At 41.7% G+C, this 18,915-nt stretch overlaps 1 protein-coding gene across 5 annotated transcripts in view; it reads right to left on the minus strand.

Moving 5' to 3' along the window:
* Positions 1-320: 320 nt before the first annotated feature.
* Positions 321-18,915, minus strand: part of arhgef3 (Rho guanine nucleotide exchange factor (GEF) 3) — a 42,841-nt gene continuing 24,246 nt past the window's right edge. For 4 of the 5 annotated variants that reach the window (XM_042090032.1, XM_042090035.1, XM_042090034.1 and 1 more), the window contains 9 exons: positions 13,277-13,384; positions 12,485-12,655; positions 11,374-11,436; positions 10,313-10,409; positions 9,078-9,154; positions 8,075-8,332; positions 6,656-6,826; positions 1,070-1,256; positions 321-839 (listed from right to left, as the gene is read on the minus strand). In XM_042090032.1, the coding sequence (XP_041945966.1) occupies positions 505-839; positions 1,070-1,256; positions 6,656-6,826; positions 8,075-8,332; positions 9,078-9,154; positions 10,313-10,409; positions 11,374-11,436; positions 12,485-12,655; positions 13,277-13,384 (1,467 nt within the window). In that variant the 3' untranslated portion in view covers positions 321-504. The remainder of the gene's footprint in view (positions 840-1,069; positions 1,257-6,655; positions 6,827-8,074; positions 8,333-9,077; positions 9,155-10,312; positions 10,410-11,373; positions 11,437-12,484; positions 12,656-13,276; positions 13,385-18,915) is intronic. The other variant, XM_042090036.1, reaches the window with a different exon arrangement.

Below are 18,915 nucleotides of genomic sequence, written 5' to 3' on the forward strand. Positions count from 1 at the left end.
TAAAGGCAAGACAGCAACAGAAGTGCTTGCTAACCATGACTATAGTTCACCAAAGTTAACGGACTCTTGTGCAGCAATAATGAACATGTATATCAATGGATCAGTTTGGGATGAAGGAGGGCAGCAAACGGGGGCAGCCGTGGCCTACTGGTTAGCGCTTCGGACTTGTTACCGGAGGGTTGCTGGTTCGAACCCCGACCAGTAGGCACGGCTGAAGTGCCCTTGAACAAGACACCTAACCCCTCACTGCTCCCCGAGCGCCGCTGTTGTTGTAGGCAGCTCACTGCGCCGGGATTAGTGTGTGCTTCACCTCACTGTGTGTTCACTGTGTGCTGAGTGTGTTTCACTAATTCACAGATTGGGATAAATGCAGAGACCAAATTTCCCTCACGGGATCAAAAGAGTATATATACTTATACTTACTTATACATAAATGGCGAGGTTTTAATCCCACCTTCACATCCTATCATATCACAGTCTGTATAATCCATCGCTAACTGCTGATCACACTTCAGAATCCCCTGCCGACTCTGTGTGTTCTTTGGGGGCGCACAAGCCCTCACTGATGTCCATGCTACAATGGGAGTGTTCAGTGTCGTTCTGCTCCAGGCCTTCCATTGGCTCTGGGTGGGGGGGCGATGACACAGGCTCTGAGGACCTCAAGGGGGCAGTTGACAGCTGGGAAAAGGGGTTTAAGTCTCCGGCAGCCATGGAAGCTGCACTTTTGGCCTGCCGGATGCAATTGAGCCACTGCTGCTTGTTAAAGGCATCACTGGCCTGAAAGCAGTGGGACTGCAGCTGGCCCCCACAGCGGTATGACACTCGGAAGAAGTTCTTTGCTGAAAAATTATAGACAGAAGAGGAGAAATGAGGTTATGGATGGTCATTCGATTAAAAAAAAGTCAGTCTCTCTATAATCCCCCGGAAGTATTCGAACACACTTTCATAAAAAGAGGGACTATAATGCATTTGTCTCTAATTAGGGGTGTTTCCTGCCAGGACTGAAGAAGCAGACGAGGTGATGCAGAGAGGCTGCTGTAGGTGGGTGAACATTAGCCAGTCTACTCACTCCTGTCGTTATTGCTGAAGGCCCCCCTGATGGAGCCACCCAGGCGTATCTCTCCGTCCTGCAGGTCCTCGTACTCCAGCACACGCACAGGGATGGGCTGGCGGTACAGCTGGTACCACAGCTGCTCACTCTGGGTGATGGCACGTGTGATCACCAACACGTCTTGGAACAGGAACACATGCAGTTTCTGAGAAAGAAATAAAAAGGGACTTCAAGCCACCGTTCTAAAACTAAGTATGTTTTTTCTGTATCAATGCAACATTCATCAGGCATAAATGCCACAGCAAAAGTACTTTATCATGGATGTGACTATTGATGAAGGTAGATAGGCTGAGCCAAGTTAAATTGCTTTGCATGGCTGTTACAGTACTGTGCAACAGTCTCAGGCACCTTACATGTTTTGTTTCAGCAATGCTATATGGACCATATTGTTTATTTCTCACGTTCTTAATTAAAATATGACCAGAGAAAACAGGAAATAGGTACACAGGAAATACACATAAAATGTAGTTTTTGTTCTGATACCAGTCCAATGTCAGTCTCAAGCTACCATTAGATTTGTTGTTTTAGCAGTGGGCTTTTCCCAAATCACGGAAGAAACGTCGACGCAGCGCTATAGTAGCAGATAATCCGGCAAGTCTTATTTAAATAAACTCCTGTTGCACTTACAAACTTTCTAATGCCTCGTTATTGGACTAAGGTCATAGTTGTACTACTGCAGAAGTTTCGTACCATTCAGGGCATTATTAGTGGGGTAATTTACGAGATAAAAGTTGGTTCCATCACGACTGCAGAACGTCATTAGTTTCTGACAGCGCTACTCGACCAGGGTTCGACCAAGGGAAAAAAGGTTCTGGGAGGGTGTTTGGCTCGGGTCATGGTGCAAAGGACCCTAGGGTGAAATTACTCCAAACCATCGCTTTAAGTTACAGTTTAATTGGACCTGACTCAGTTTAAAAACTGGTTTCCAGCAGGTTCCTGTCCAGAAAATAGAACAAAGGTGTCAGCTTGTCTAATCAAGGTTATCTGAATAGAAACTTTTGGCCAAGCATTTTCCACTTAAGGTGAGCAATGAACTCCTCCAGCTCTAGTGTCATCATTTCCTTCCCATTTTGATACCAATGTGTTAGAGCCAGAACCAGTACCAGTACCAACCAGCTTCAGCTTCAGCTTGCGAGACTGGTCATTAAAACACTACAAAAACAACCAATCGAATGAATGCAAAAGACTAGAACCTGAACTAGAAATGCAGATTTTTTGTTGTTTTAGATTCCCTCTTCTGGTTGAATTCTCACTAGATGTACCAAAGTGGCACAAAATATGACCGTCGCTCAGTCCTGCATATTCTGTGTGTGTCTGCGTGTGTCTGCATGTGTGTGCACATTTCACAACAAAACCTGTTAACAATGAACAATGAACCAGTGAACCTTGTGAGGAAATGGCTCTGTCTAAAAAGCCGCACAACCCGGGACATTCTTTTTCAGTCGCGCAAGAGCGAAGGCCTTGGAGTCCCAAGCACTGTATGGCTCTATACCTCCTCCAGGACAGCTCATCTGCTGAGCATGCTCCATAATGACGACCTGACGCTTAGGGAGCTGAACACAAATCATTGCTTCTACACCTACAACGGCGCAAGATACCTAACGCTTCCCAGAATGAACCCCAGTTCCTCGGGTTTAAATTGAAACAAAATGGAGAGCTCGACATCAAGGCCGCCGGATTCGGAGTGCGCTCCAACTGGCTAGATCTCGTGTACGTGAGTCTGTGCGTGCATGCCTGCATGTGTGCGTGTGTGTGTGTGTGTGTGTGTGTGTGTGTGTGTTTATGTGTCTCTGCTTGTGTGTGTGTGTGTGCGTGTGTGTGTGTGTGTGTGTGTGTGTGTGTGTGTTTATGTGTCTCTGCTTGTGTGTGTGTGTGTGTGTTTATGTGTGTCTGTATGTGTGTGTGTTTATGTGTGTGTGCGCCTGCATGTGTGTGCATGTATCTTTATGTGTGTTTGCGTGTGTTCATGAGTGCGTGTGTGCATGCAGTGTACAGTCACTAAATGTATACATATATTCATTATTGTATGATCCCCCATGATCAGAATTCCATGAAACTTGGCATGCATTCAGAGGGTGTCATAATGATCCATAATGATGGTGACGGATTGAAAACAAAAAACAATGCTTCCGTGTCATCCTTGTGCAGCTACATGCTCAACAAGTTTCGTGCACCCTGGTCTTTCAGTGTCTCAGGAATCGTTGACACAAAATTACTGAAGAAAAAAATAAATCAATAAAAAATAAAAATCTGGAAGAAAAAAATCTCTGCAGCGGTCATAATAAACAATACAGCAAAAATAAAACAGAAGATGAAAGAAATTAAAATTACATTTGCAAAAAAGTCCAAAAATATCCATGCAACCTTTGTTTTCTGACTAGTCTATTGAACCTCAAAAAGGCACTGTGTAAGAGTATAGTCTACCTGTAGTGAATTGAAGAATTTAAGTTACTGTGCTTTTAGATTTAACTGGCAGCCAACAGGGGGAGCTAAATAGATTGATATAGTAGCAACTTTTGGAATACCAGGCAGTGCCCACATGTAATCAGTGATGTCTTAAAATAATCTACACGGAGGACAGTCTAAACATAGCTCAGGATTAAAAATGATCTGCAAAGAACCCGAAATGTCTACAAAATGACTCAAAATGTCTCTAATTCTGATTTAGTAGGGGGCCCGAATGTTTATACAAGCCAACATGGCTGTTGTATTTTGAAGTTGCTGAAATAAGAAGTAAAACAGAATTAAGAATTAAGAAGAGAGAATCACTAAAGCCTTTCATTTCAAATGCAATATGATGAAGTGCCAGCATGCATTTAGCACTCTGTGGTTCCATTAGAAGGCCTGAGTGCTTCTATGCTGCCATAGACAGAAGAAGGAGGAAGAAGGAGGAAGAATGAATCAATATGGGATTATGGCATATGCAAACGTTCATCGGTCATCATTCCACCTGTATAGTCTCATTCATGAAGTCAAGAGGTTTTAGTAAAGCACTGACCTTTAACCAGCATGCAAAGCCAATTATATTAGGCACAGAAGGCTCCTCAGCCAGCTCATACATATGTATATTTCCGGTGGAGCATCAGTTGTGTTGTAGTGGCTATTGCTTTAGTGTACCTGTTTATTTGATCTGGCTAAAGAGCCTTCAGTGCATAAACTGAATTAATGTACACATTTTCATGAGAAGAGAAATGATCAAACTCTTTTAATCTCCCTTTTCCCTCTCTGCTTTCACACAACATGAAAAACACAGTTGCTGCAAACTGTCTCACTCTTCCTTCTCTGGTATGCTGCTGTGTCTTCCTCCTTATCCCACCCTCCCTCACTCTTCCCAACTCCACCACCATGAGATGAATACTTTTTGGAGGATCTTCTCCTGTGATTACATCCTCTCTGTAGCTGCTCCCACTGATTACTGCCAGGCCCATGCTGTGCAAAGATGGGAACTCCTCATTAAAACCAGCATGGAAATGAAGCACTGTTGCCCTCACTAGCAGTTAACCAGGTCGGCGTCGCCTGGGTGGGGGGGGGGGGGGGGGTAATGTCCCACCAGGTGTTTCCCATTTGCGTTTTGGACGGCAAAAAGGAACAAACGTGATTACAGGGCCGGCAAGTAGAGGGTCTGATAGTTTTTTTTTAGTTGTACCATTGGCACTCATGAAAAAATAAAATCAGTCTTCTCTATTATTAGTAAGTTTATGTGGGAACACAAACTATATGTCTGTGATGTGGAGAGAGACTGAATGTTCAAAGAACTCTTCGGGACTGTGATGTGTGTGGGAGCGTGGTTATGTGGATGATGTATGTGTGTGTGTTTAGGGGATATCCTTTGGAACAAGGATAGAGTTGGCTAGAGTTGACAGCTTACATAACAACAAATGAGCCATGAGAAGGGGTAGAGAGCAATGTGTGTGTGTCTCAGGTTTAACCTCATGAACTCCACTTCACCTAACCCCTTGGTCTATCCATCACTTTACACTTAGTGTGTCACACATGAATTTTAAAATGAGCAGTGTGCAAGTGTGTGTGTACAGAGATGTAGCAGTTATGTAACAAATTTAACCCATTAAACAGGAAAAAAAGGCTGCCAGAACGGTGAAAAATGATAGCGTCAACCTGCCTATACAGTCTGAATATACTGCCCATTTTTAAAAAATAACAATACCTCTTTATACTTAAAAAAAAACTACAAAGACAAATATCCAGTTCCCACAACAGTTGTTTAAACGCAAGCTAACATACAGGTGTTCCATTGGAAGTTTTCCTGACAACATGACCCTGATATGATTTGTGACAACAACCACTACATCTCTATAGGTGTGTCTGAACTCTGAGTGTAAGAGAATGGGAAAGCACATTTTAATATATGGGCGTGCCACCACAAAATGAGTCCAGTTTGACAAAATAAAAAATGGGTTTATTGGATATTCATAATCCACAGACCTTAGGGTTTAAAACAAGGGGTCATTTGTTCAATTCCGTTAAGCCAACCCAGAGAAATTGGCCAAAATGTGAAAGCTATCCTCATCTCAGCAAAAAAAGCAAGTTTTGAGAAAACCAGCTTTAATGTTTGTGAAGTATATATGAGCACATTATGTATATTTCCTCTCAAGTAATCGCCACAAGACTATGCATCCTGATGAAGTTCACTTTGCCTGTGGAATTAAAATAGCCCCAGTGCTGTCGCTGTCAATCTCTGTTGTCAGTTCTCCAAAGAAATCCGTAGCCGAAGATTGAATTGCTTCAGAATCTCTATGGTTTAATCCGAAAAGATCCGAACTACACAGCGCAGCTTCTAATGCTCCATTCACGCAGCCGGTAAAACTCATGAGGCATTCGTATAACTTGTGAGGTAGTCTATAATGTTCGATCAACTTCTGAAGATGACAAGGACAAAAATAGCCTAATGCTTAATGCATAGCCTAATGTTTTTGCTTTTAAATAGGCCGGCAACTCCAAAACATATTGAATTAGACCAGTCAGGTGCAATCTCCGTGAGGAATCTGGTCAGCAACAACTTTTTAGGTGGCTGTTTCTTCTCCTAAATCTCATGGCTAAAATAGAATATTTCTTCAGAATAATTACGAGTGGATAGCCTATTTATGATGACTTTTTGAAGAGGTCAAAAGCAAAAACATGAAGTTATCAGACCAAAGAAAACGGAAACTTTACTGTCCTCATGTACAGCAATCGTCTGAACGAGGAAGAAAAACATCAACTTTTTTATCCAAACTTTAATGCGCAGTCTACACATTTGGCATATTTCTAGGTCATTTTACAGTAAGATATGTCAATGAGTGATAGATAAGAGGTAAAGGAATGTGTTCATGGTTAGAAAATACATATTTTAGTAATTTTTCGACCCTCTCTGCATTTAATCTCAAAATGGATTTCCACGACACTGGACTTTTTTCGTCGTGGCACGCCCTTTATGTGGAAATACAATCCTGTGAGTCTTCGCCTAAGTCCATAACACTGTGTGCTTGTGAGTGACAGAGAGAGAAAGAGAGAGGGGGATAGAGAGAGAGAGAGAGAGTAACTCACAACTCCTTTGTTGTTCTTCAGGTCACCATGGCAGGTTAGGATGCGGGAGCTGTCAATCAGCAGGTCTCTTTGACTGTCCTCCAGGTAAAGAAGACGTTCTTTGTAATAGCGGCATTCTGACTCCCCTGTCTGTCCATTGATCTCTGCTACAATATTCTGGATCATGTTCATCTATAGAGGACAGAAGAGACATGGGGAAGGAGAAAAGGAAAAACATAATCTGAAATAGTTGTACATAGTGGAAATGAGGGACACGAATGGGAGTGGTGCAGGTTCGCAGATTTCTATTAAAATTATAATATTTCCCTGCTTTCTTTGACATCACAATTGTAACATATGTGGTCCAGTTTTATTTTTAGAAATTGTTGATATAATGTGTTGAAATGTTGTAGTTAAAATAAATCAATTAAAAAAATTTAAACTGAAAGATGTTTTGTGCCAACAAATGGCATTTTTGCTTTTTTTTTCCAGTTGTCATGGTGATCCTAATATGAGTCTGGTCATTAATAACAAACATACAGTTATCCAACATAATCACATTTTTTTAAGTACACACACATGTATGCAGAAAATGTCAAGAACTTACGCTGATTGTAAAACTACCCATTTAAGCAAGCATATCTGAAAAAGTTGTCTTGTAGGGTGCAGTACAGTATATTTCAACATGTTAGTATTTGTGTGATAGAGGTGACCATAAAGGTTGCTTTTGAACAAATTATGGTAGATGTGTATATCCCACACATCTGCTTCAGGTGTTAGTAGTTGTTTAAGTGTGTGAGTGTGGTTAAAGAAGCACTTAAGCAGATTTGCTTTCAGGGTCCCCCAGTTGAGAAGCGCAATAATAAACAAACTAAATATGCGTCTTTTGCTACAATGTATGAACATAACTCTGATATAATATAGAGGGAAAGCACCGACAGCAGTCTGTAGAAAGAGATCTCCGAAATCCTGTAGCATTGCAGTATGAAATCTAGACGCACCCTAGCGTCTTTAATTTGCTGCCAGGGCTAGTCTAGCAACTCTCCGTTGGCTTGCGAGCTGGAAAAATTAAACTTCGATAGGGCCAATCACATCGTGTATAGAGACGTTAGGCGGGCTTAACATAATGATTGATGGCAGAGTTGCAACAGTTTGGCTTGCATATACTGTAGTGTTCCTACCCCAACACAGAAAGTTGCTTGGTCGGTAATCGCCTATAGAGGGCCACTAAAACAATGACAGAAGTGCCGTTCGTCATGTTATGAGGTTATGTGCCATCAAAATGATTTGGGAAAATGATTTTGGAAACGTTATGTTAAGGTAAAAAGCTCTTAAGGGTGCCTTTAAGTGGACAGTAGTGTACTCACTGCTTCCTCCAGGTGCATTATGTTAAGGTAAAGAAACTCATAAGGGAGCCTTTAAGTGTACAGTAGTACTCACTGCTTCCTCTAGGTGTTGGCGGTCAGGGTGGTCGTTGGGGGTGTGTTTGAGGATCTCCTTCAGGAGGAGGGGATATTTGACAAGGCGGCTGCGTGGGATGTCCAGAAAATTCCACAGGTCCAGTTTGCGGCTAAAGGGAGACTCTAAACAGCGCTGCAGAAAGTCATGCACGCGGTGATCCTGCTTCTTATGGTCCAGCAGTGCTTTTGCAGCCACCTGGTTACTGCAGTACATGTTGTATGAGTCTAGACATGGCAGCTGCAGAAACAAGTGGAACAAACAAACAACAAATAGGCAGAGAGACTGAAGATGGTCTTTCTATTCATGGATTTCATTAGGTCCCTTGCCACAGGTGTATAAAATCAAGCACCATGCAGTCTGCATTCATAAACTAGGTGCTTGATTTTATACACCTGTGGGCTACGCAATCAAAAGTTATACAAAGACTCATTTTGCGGGGGAAATTTGTAGCTTTTTAAGTTATAGGTCACTAGCAGGGTGAGAGCTGCAGTAAAAATGTGACATCAATGGTCTCACTAGCATTGTGAAAGCAAATGCTGTAAAGACACTTTTCTACCACTGTGTTGGTTGAATCCTGCATGGTTTTTGCTGTACATTGGACTTTCCCCTTCAAGTTACAATTGTTCTTGGTGACTGTCCCTGACATGTAACAAAGGCGCTTAATTCCATTAGATGAAAATTGGAGAAGAAAAAAGGCAAATGTGCTTGAACTACTGAAGTTAATGTAGAGACCAGGGATATATGAGAGGCAAGAGGGGCAATTTCCAAAAGGATCAATAAATGTCTATCTATCTATCTACTGTATCTATATGGAGGAGGAGTATGGAGAGCTGTGTCCAATTTACCACAAGGTTTGATAGACAGGGATAGCTGAGAGTCAATGCATTTAGCCTGGAGCACTCATTGATGTAAACATCCCAGGCCTCCCCCCACCCCCCACCCCCAACCTCCCTCAATACATGCATGTGTGTGTGTGTTTTACCCAGTCAACAAGGATGTGTCCCACATGCTCTGTAGATCCATCAGACTTGCGGACTTCCCTCAAGCGACTGAGCAGATCTGAAGGAAAGAAAGACTGATATTCTGACCATGTCTGTGCTGGTAAGACCAAGGGCCCTATTTCGCCGCCTGGCGGAAAGCGGATTATTATCCCAGCACAAAGTTTATTCTTATCTTATTCTTATCTTTTTGAGCAACGTGCCAAGGGATGTGGCAATTAACGACCTAATGAGGGGTCTGGCGCATTGTCTAAAAATCGCTATTGTACACTACCTAAAATGCATTACACCACTGACCAAGAAATACCTGGTCAGAAGTCCATGGTGAGTTGTTTATATGTTATTTTAAGAGCCCATTATCAACAGTGAGTGCACACTGCTGCATGCTTCTCATCCACGAACACGCACCAGTGCACGCACATTCATGCAAAACATTACAAATTACACGATTACAATGGGAAACATATTTAGAATAAAGATATTACAAAATACATCTCACAATGAGTAGTTATTCACCATCTGCAAATTGGTAATGACGGATAAAAGTGATTAGGCAAGAGGCGAAAGGCAAATATGAAAATATATACAGCTGAAGACGCACTGTCACGAGATGTAAGCAATTCCTCTTCAGTATAAACGTTTTTTATTCAGTCATTCAAACATTATTGGTGTAAGTGTTGCTTTTTCCAGGCTATGTTTTCGATGGTAACCCATTGTCAGTCAATAGTGAAAGTAATTAACTGTGTATAACTGTTTTGTCATTGACTAACACCAAGGTGAAGTTAGTTTCACTTTGCCAATGAGTTCAAATAATAGACGAGTGCAGTTGCGTGTAGGCTAAACTCTGCTAGTTTTCAGTTAAACTTGGTTTAGTGGAATACCTGTTCCGGTCTCGCATGCAAGCAGATTTCTTCAAATGCGCTGCTGACTATCAAAATATCGATGCACTGTTTAAAGTTGCGCTGCTCGCTGTTAAAGGCAATGACAGATGTCATTCTCATTGGTTTAAATAATGTTACGCCCAAAACACACCCATGACTGATTAAGAAACATAAGGCCCACCTTTTTGCACCAAGCGCCGGACGTTTGATAACGTTTCATAACCACACCACACCCAATGTGGACAACCCACAAGATCTGTTTCAACTTTTCGCCAGTGACCATGCCTTTTAGACTGTCATGATAGGGCCCCAAGAGTACCAGTGTCTATGAATCTCACCTTCGTGGAGAGGAATGAGAGAATCCAGTGTACCAAAGATCTGGTTCAGTTCATGTTCTGTCATGATGGACAGCTTTAGCATGGGGTCATGGTATGCCTGCAGAGGAGGGGAAGAGGGACCTATGGCTGTTAATAATCACACATACACGTGCATCTCAAAAAAGGAGAATATCATGGGCAAGTTATTTTTTTCCAATAAAAAGTGAAACTTAAGATATAATCTAGACTTATTACACCAAAAGTTTTCATCTTGATATATCCAATATATTAAAAAAATAGAATAAAGAATTTATAATACAGAAATGTTGAGTTGAGAAGAGCTCTAATCACATAATTAAGTCAAATACCAGCAATGGTTTCCTGAACCTTTAATCTCTCAGTCTGGACAGAGCAATGGACTTTTCTACGATATTCAAAGCGAAATGCTCACTAGACAAACACACTAGATAACTTAACACACAGGTCCTGTACATCAGGGGTTTTCAACCAGTGGTCCGTGAGGACATTGCCAGTGGTCCCTGACCCTGACCATGGATTCAGTAATGTAGCAATGTGGGAATCAGTATTTTTATTCAGTGGAGGTCCTGGGGTTAAGTAATTAGTCAGAATGATGGTCCCTGAAAATGTCACAGTATGAATTGTAAGGTAAGAGGTGGTATATAGCCACCATGGTTGATCCTCATAAAGTTATGAATGGCTACTTTATAAATTAGGCCAAAGCATATATTGAGCACTTGTGGTTCACAATGCACTTGACTTGTGATGACTGGGTACTGGTTACATTTGTTGGAAATATAATACATGTAATGGCATCGCTTCACTTTCTCCTTTTAAACCCATGTAACCCATGTTTAATATGCACTAAGAGATATAATCAAACTAATCTATAATCTAAAATAATACCTCCTAGTCCTTTCTGACCCCACCATGCTGTATATGATTTCAAAATGATGGAGTAACAGAGATTGCCACAGTAAGTGGTGGAGTTTGGGGTCTGCCATCCCTACTGTACTAAAGGCCTCGGAAAGAGAAGGCAAACTAATTAGAAAAGCAGATGTAACCTTCTTGGCAAGTTTAAGATCCTCAATCAGGTCTTGTTCCCCCTGAGACAGCTCAAAGATGGCCTGCAACAGAAAAGCAGGAGTGTATGAGAGAGTGACAGAGGGTGAGCGTGAAAGAGACATTCACAAGAGAAGTCATTATTTCAAAACAAAATGCATGAAGGTGAAACTCTGATACAATTAATTTCATCTATAAATTAAACCTTGGAGAAAGCCATATTCACAGTAAATTGTCATATATCTGAAATGTTGAGGTGTACAATTCAAAGGGTGAAAGACAGTGGGCCTCATTCACCAACCAGTCTAACCAAGACAGAAAGCAGAAACCTTGTGACCTCTGGCAAACCTAATACTTCCCAGCAGCTGCTCTGGCTTTGTCCACAATGTATTCCATGTCCTTTGAAGTCTGCCTGGTTGAAAGGAAACTCAGTTTGGGAGAGGGGGTGTGCGTGTGTGTGTGTGTGTGTGTGTGTGTTTGTGTGCATGGACTAAAATGAACGTGCTGAATGCTACTCAGTACTCCTACTGTTACTTTTGAGATATCGGTGCTAAACATGAAAACAAGCAGAATCAGACAACCTCATTTGTGTTATTGTTCTGCTAACTACTACCAGACTATATTGACTAAAATCATTCCTGCTCAGACAGTGGTTGGGTTGCTCTTCTGACAAAGCTCCAGGTAAAACTGCTTTTTCTGAGCTGCATGCATAATGATGTGACAGTGGCAGCGTGTCTGGCTGCTGCTCACTGCACACTTGAGTCCAACAGCCATAATTTGTGCACTAGGGCTATGTGTCTGAACAAGAAGTTCTGATTAAGCTCTGTGTGTGCCAATATGTCACACATGTTTGAGTGTGCTAATATTTAGATCTCTGTGTGTGTGTGTGTGTGTGCGTGTGTGTGTGTGTATGTGTTGTCTATCAATCTACAGTTGCCAGGAACCAACGTGCAACAACCACTTTTTTTGCTCTGTTTTGAATTATCTTTTGAATGATCTCTTTCTTATGTGCTTATTTCATTTTCTCTTTTCTTTCAAACTTCTTTTCAAATGTTGCTCTGTGTCCCAATATACGAACAAGCTTTTCCTCTGGACAGATGTCTCGTCTCTCACCTCCTGCCGCTTGATCTCTCTGGATGAGAGCATCTGGTCCAGACGTACGTCAAAGGTTTCGCTCCATAGCTTGCTGTCGCGCCTTTTGGTGACTGCTGGAGGGGCTTGGCGACTCCATGGTCGGGGGGGCACAGTCTCCGGCCGACTGTCACTGCGGAAACTGATGGACCGCTAAGAGAGGCCGGTGGGAGAAGGGAGGACAAATAGAAGGACAACATAAAAATGAAATACTTGGCTGAGAATGTAAGTTAGCACGAACTAGGGATGCAACGGTACAGTGTGCCCACGGTGCGGTATAACGATACGGCTTCGGTATTTTAATATAAAAAAAACACTGATTTAAACAATTAACCTTATTTTGCCTATAGACAAAAAATGGTAGTGTGACTGACTGACTTGGCTCAGTTTTTAGCTTAACTATAGGGTAGTTTTCAACTGCTTTGTTCAAACTATCAGTGGAGAGAGCTGATAAATAGACAGACACAGACACACAGAGTGATGCTCTTACTGGCGCACACACACAGGATTGCATTTCCACGTATACAGATAGAATGACAATCAGCTTTTCCTCTGTTCTTTCCCATTTTCTTACACTCAGCTCACACATGCCATTTGCACAATGGTGAGGAGATAGCAGCAAGAGCAATTTTTGCAACAGAGAATACTATCTGAATATAATATTCTAATGGAAGTACTGAAAGAGAGATGGGAGAAATGTGTGTGTTAGAGAAAGAGAGAGAGAGAGAGAGAGAGAGAGAGAGGAATAGGAGAGGGACAGTAGGCTAAGCACACCTGCAAAGTCTGTCCAATGCGTTTGAGGGGAGCAGCTTTGACCGGAGGGATGAGGCTGGCCAATGAGGTGACACGTGAGAGTGGCTTTATGCGCTTGTTGCTGGGCTCCTGTATGAATAGAACAACAAAACAGTCAGAGTAAGGTTCACACGTGAGGCCGACATGATCACACTTCTAAGAGATCAAATTCTTTTGGTGTTGCATTCGCCATGGGGTAATAGTACGCGCTTTCAGATATAGCCTAACCTCCGGAGTATATTAGCCTGGGTGTTCCCATGCTGCCTTGCGCGCGATTTGATTCACGCTGCTAAGGCAGCCTGGAGACCATGGAGCAAATTTTCGCCTGAGATAGGGAACCAATCACAGAACAGGGGGGAAAGCAAGACGATGATGAGCTATGCACAGACGCATTTGATAGACATCCGTGGCACCCAATAAACGGATCTGGGCATTTTTTTCAAATACGAGAAAATGAACGTTTGGTTCCCAGACCACGTCTCATTGAGAAGTGGTGGCGCTAGCCAGGCTAGGAGTATATGCGGAGGTTTGTCAAACGGAGGTACCCTTCGGATGATTCAGATATGATGCTAACCTGCGGACCATAGGGTGCATTCAAGGCACTTCGGAATGACAAGGACCGTCCCCGTGGCTACTTTGTTTTTCCCACAGCGAGTGTTCATGTGCTTTGCCGTCGGAGTGTGTGACAAACACGGATGCCACAACAAAGGTTAAAACATACACTCACTAATCCTAATTAAACAACTGTATTTGCTTATAATATAGTGTAAGACGCTTGTGAAAGAAAGATATGCAGCTTTCAAGTGACAAAAACAGCAGATTCCTAAGTTCACATTAAAACTGTTGAACATGAAAGGCCACATGGACTACAAACGAACTACAACGTGACGACAAAAGTGATGACGAGCCCCTAACTGGGCAACTCTGTTAGCAAAATCCAGAGCCATAGAAAAAGATTTGCTCTGGCATCTTGTTTCTTCTGCTGCAACTATAGCGGCTGCATTTCCTGTTTCCAGCAGCCAATGCTGTGTCTACTCTGGCACATAGGCTCTGGCATTGCAGCAAATCATCCATCATCATCGTCATTTTTTTACTTCTGACGTCAGACGTAAAGTTTTTGCGCGTGGCACACGTAAAAATATGACGTCTGACGCTCAGACGTCTATTTTTTACTCCTGAAGAAGTAAAAAATCTACACGTGGAGGCGTTATTTTGACAGACGTTATGTCCTAAACAGCTTGCCATACGAAAGAAACGTCACCAACACGCCCTCTCACCAGGTGTGAATTTTAACCACATGTTCTACGCCTCGTTCAGACACAGCACATTTACATAATGTCCGGAGGAAATACTAGGGGGGGAGTAGTAGAACAACCGGCTAAATTCGGACTTCCCTATGACCGGTTATGTTTAACATCGGCAGAACCTCCGGTCTTACACGTATGTCTGAAAGTGCTTAGTAATGAACTGTTCAAGTCAATTAAAGCAACACCAAAGAGTTTTTTGTACCTTAAAATAATGTTTCCAAAATTGTTTCCTTGGTTCATCGACTCGTAACAGGGTGAACGGCACTTCTGCATTCGCTTCGCGGCCCTCTATCGGCTGTAACCGCACTATGTAAGTTTGCCAGATCGGGTAGCGGGTTTGTAGTTCGATGGAATGAGACATAAGAAACTACAAATTTGACTTCCATGATGTCGCAATACATCGTACTTTCATAAAATCATGCAACATATTCTACCTTGTCTATGGACATCGTTATTTGTAAAGCCATTGCTGGATAAACAAATAGCGTGCGTGCGACAAAGGAAAAGTTCTTTGGTGTTGCTTTAAGGAAGGGATAATGTATAGAACGCCGTTGGGAAAATAAGTCATAGTCAAATACTTGCCAAAACGGAAAAAAAACTCCACGATATGTCTCTTTACATTATTTGTTACCGTTGCGTTGTGGCTTTTGCTGAGAAACAAATAGTTTGCAACACACGCTGAACTTGAATCAAACATTCTTTAGAACACAGCTGATCAACCGTCTGTCTTCACTTTTAAATGAAAATCCATTGCCATTGACAGCGGTTAATATTTAGAGATCCTTAGACAAAAACAATAACCGGTAGACATTTGGGAAATCCCATTCAAGTCAATGGAGCGTTCTACTAGCATTGTGAAGAGCCGTATAATAATAATTATTACAACATCTTGCCAAAGGACTGCAGTACCAAAATTAGCCACCTGGCTAACACAGGTACATTTACAGAAATGTTGATTGATGTGTGTTGTCCATATAAATAAATAAATGAAATGAAACAGCATGAGCAGTCATGAGAAGCTGCTGTTGTTGCAGGCAGCTCACTGCGTCGGAGTGTGTGCTTCACCTCACTGTGTGTTCACTGTGTGCTGAGTGTGTGTTTCACTAATTCACGGATTGGGATAAATGCAGACCAAATTTCCCTCACGGGATAAAAATAGTATTTACTTATACTTATACTTACACTTATCTTATCATCTTATCTGCTAACTTAACTTCTCTGAGCATGTAGCCTCGAATGCAAAATCATGTTGGTTTGTTCTTTACATTAGGAAGATCAGACCTTATATGGCACAACTTCTAGTACAGGCCATGGTCATCTCCAAACTGTAACTTATGTAATTCACTGTTAGCTGGGCGGCCTGCTTGTGTAGTGAGATGGTGACAATTGATTCAGAATGCTGCAGCTGGTCTTTAAGCCAAAGAGGACACATGTAACTCCTCTCTTAGTTACTCTATCATTATTACTTGGCCTATAGGCCACTTACTGGATCTGTTCCCTCTATTTCAATTCTATGATCCAGCTCTACATCCCCAACCGCCCAGTGTGATCTTCTGATGAGAGTCTGTTGTGTGGAGCAGCCATAAATGCTAGATCAAACTCCCTCTTTTCCTCTGTGGTTCCTCGTTGGTTGAATGAGTTGCCGCGTGCTCTGCATTCCTGCGATAATTTCGTGGCTCTTACGATTTATGGTTTGTATGGTATTGTTTATTTTCAATATTGATCGTTGATATTGCATTGACATTATTGTTATTACTGCTATTTCTTAATGTAGTCTTACCAACTTTTTACTGTTGATTTCTAACTATTGTATTGTTTTATGTTGTAAGACGCTTTGGACAAAAACATCTGCTCAATTCCATAACCATAACCATAACAAATACAGTACAATAATAATGAGTGATCTGAGATTTGTGTATGGATTTGGCTAGGTAGACTATACCTCCGTGCTAGTATGCATAGTCTCATTTAAGAAGATGAAGGTGCTCTGATATTCAGACAGGGAGGGAGGGAAATGGGATGAAGTCTGTAGTCTTTCACAGCAGCTACCCATAAACTAAACAGGTCATGCAGGCCATTATGAATGAGCCAATAATGAGGGCAGCATGCAACTCAACTCTTGGGGTTAGAGTTGCATGCAACTCAACTCTTGGGGTTAGAGTTAGCACAGTCACACACATACTGTACACAAGAACCTTAACAAAACTACTTAACATTTCATCTCAAAGCCATTCATTTTTGACTTATACAATCAACCTGTGCCATGCTGAGAAACATGTTTCTTAGTGCACACACTTCTGAGTGAAGACCACACACTACTCACACAGATGTCAGCACAATATGACATCAAATCAATGTTAGCACAGTGGCCAAAGTCCCACCCCATATGTCTCTGGCTTTGCACTTAAAGATGTTGAGTTGTATATAATGCTTACATAAATAACAGTGACCTCAATGGCTGTCACGCAGATAGTGCATAATGTTGTCATAAGACAAGCAGATTTTGCCATAGGGTTCACCCTATGGACTAGCAACTTGATTTGACAGTCATGTGATTAGACCATTTAGACAGTTCACCATTGTAGACTTTGCAACATGACGATATGCAGGCACTGATCCACAAACAACCTCTCAGACTGATAGCAGGCAAGCTCTTTGTGGCTCAATACATTCCTAATGCAGGGCTCAACTTGCCTCCCAGAGCAGTGTTGTGGCCTGGATTTGCACTGATCGATAAATATGTGTCACGTGCGTACATACAAGCTAAGCTAGCCTACCTAGAAAGTTCTATCCCCAGATTCACAATCACATACATTAGCATTTACTATACAGAGCCACCAGAAAAAACAAACAGAAAGCTTATATCTGGTGAAGAAAGTGTAGTTTAAAGTAGACACAATTGTAAATAGATGAAAAAAGCAACAGACAGCAAACTAACTTAACTAAAACTAAAGAAACTTAAAACAGGTTATGACTGCAGAGGTGCTGATATGTTCAATGTGGAGGTAATCAGAAAATTGTAGGGGTTTCTTTTCAAAAGTTTATCAGTTTTCAAAGAAATGCAAGATCACTGACAGAACAGTCAAATTAATCACAGTATAGTTTTGTCTGTTTTACTGCTTTTTGCTAAGCAGACCCAGCACTTCATACACACTAAGACCACCCTATCTGGGAATGTGGACTCACATCTTGCAGACTGGCCTTATGAACCCATTTCTTGTATGGCAAGGGACAACAAGACGTGACTATGAGGACGCTACAGTGGGAGGCTACTGGGCCTCCCGAAAAAGCTTACATAATGCTACCCCACTAATGACTGAACAGCTGAAGTAATGTTATTGTACACCTGAAATCTGATGCAATGCATTTTACTTATTTGTATTCCACTTCTTTCCATTTACCTGCATCTCAATGCACACAATAAATCAAATCAAATCTTCTTAATAAGATCTATAGATTTGCATATAGGCAGACATTCCTGCATGTCATGAAATCATGATCTAACTTCACTTGTTTCTTAATTGTTGAAAATATTGTGGCTATAACCAATTGGCATTCATATTATTCATATAGTAAAGGGACCTTGGATGCCTTGATAGGCACTTTATAAATAAAACACAAAACTGGGGCTTAATGTGTTCTTTTTGTCTGATCCCCGATGCATTTTCATCAGCTCAGGGAGTCTCTGTCTGACCCCTCAGAGAACAGCCGGGTTCTGCTCCACCTTCCCTTCAAGGAGGACCAGTGTTCCTATGGCATAGCACCAGATCATCTAACAGACAACGAGAGCATTATTCTCTATTATTTGATCGTTCCTGTTGCTTGGACACTGTATCACTTGGGCACTGTAAGCTCTAAGTGTGCTCTATAATATAAAACCCTAAACCAGCCAGGCTTCTGATATCCTGCACTCCATACTGCCATACTGCCAGATCTTTATGAAACTCCTGTATGAAATAGGCCTACAACTTACACACCTTTGTAGATTCTGGTGTATCTTTGACCACCACAGCCTTACTATTAAAAAGTGATTCTAATTTGGATATTTGTGAAAATACTTCAGACACAAAACTATTTCAAATGAATCCAGTATTATTTAGGCCTATTTGTAAACATCCTGTGCACGCAATACATGTAACACGTAATACTATCAGAACGTTCAAACACGCTGAAATACTTTCTGGACACTGACATAACAAGATGAGAGGATATGTAGCCCAGGCTACTACAACTGCGCTCCGTTACTGTCAGTAGCCTACCAGCAGGTTCTGTCAACAAAGTCGAGTGTTGGTCTATTTGCAAAAAGTTTGAATA

The sequence above is a fragment of the Alosa sapidissima genome, chromosome 4 (assembly GCF_018492685.1).
Source record: "Alosa sapidissima isolate fAloSap1 chromosome 4, fAloSap1.pri, whole genome shotgun sequence".
Classification (NCBI taxonomy): domain Eukaryota; kingdom Metazoa; phylum Chordata; class Actinopteri; order Clupeiformes; family Clupeidae; genus Alosa; species Alosa sapidissima.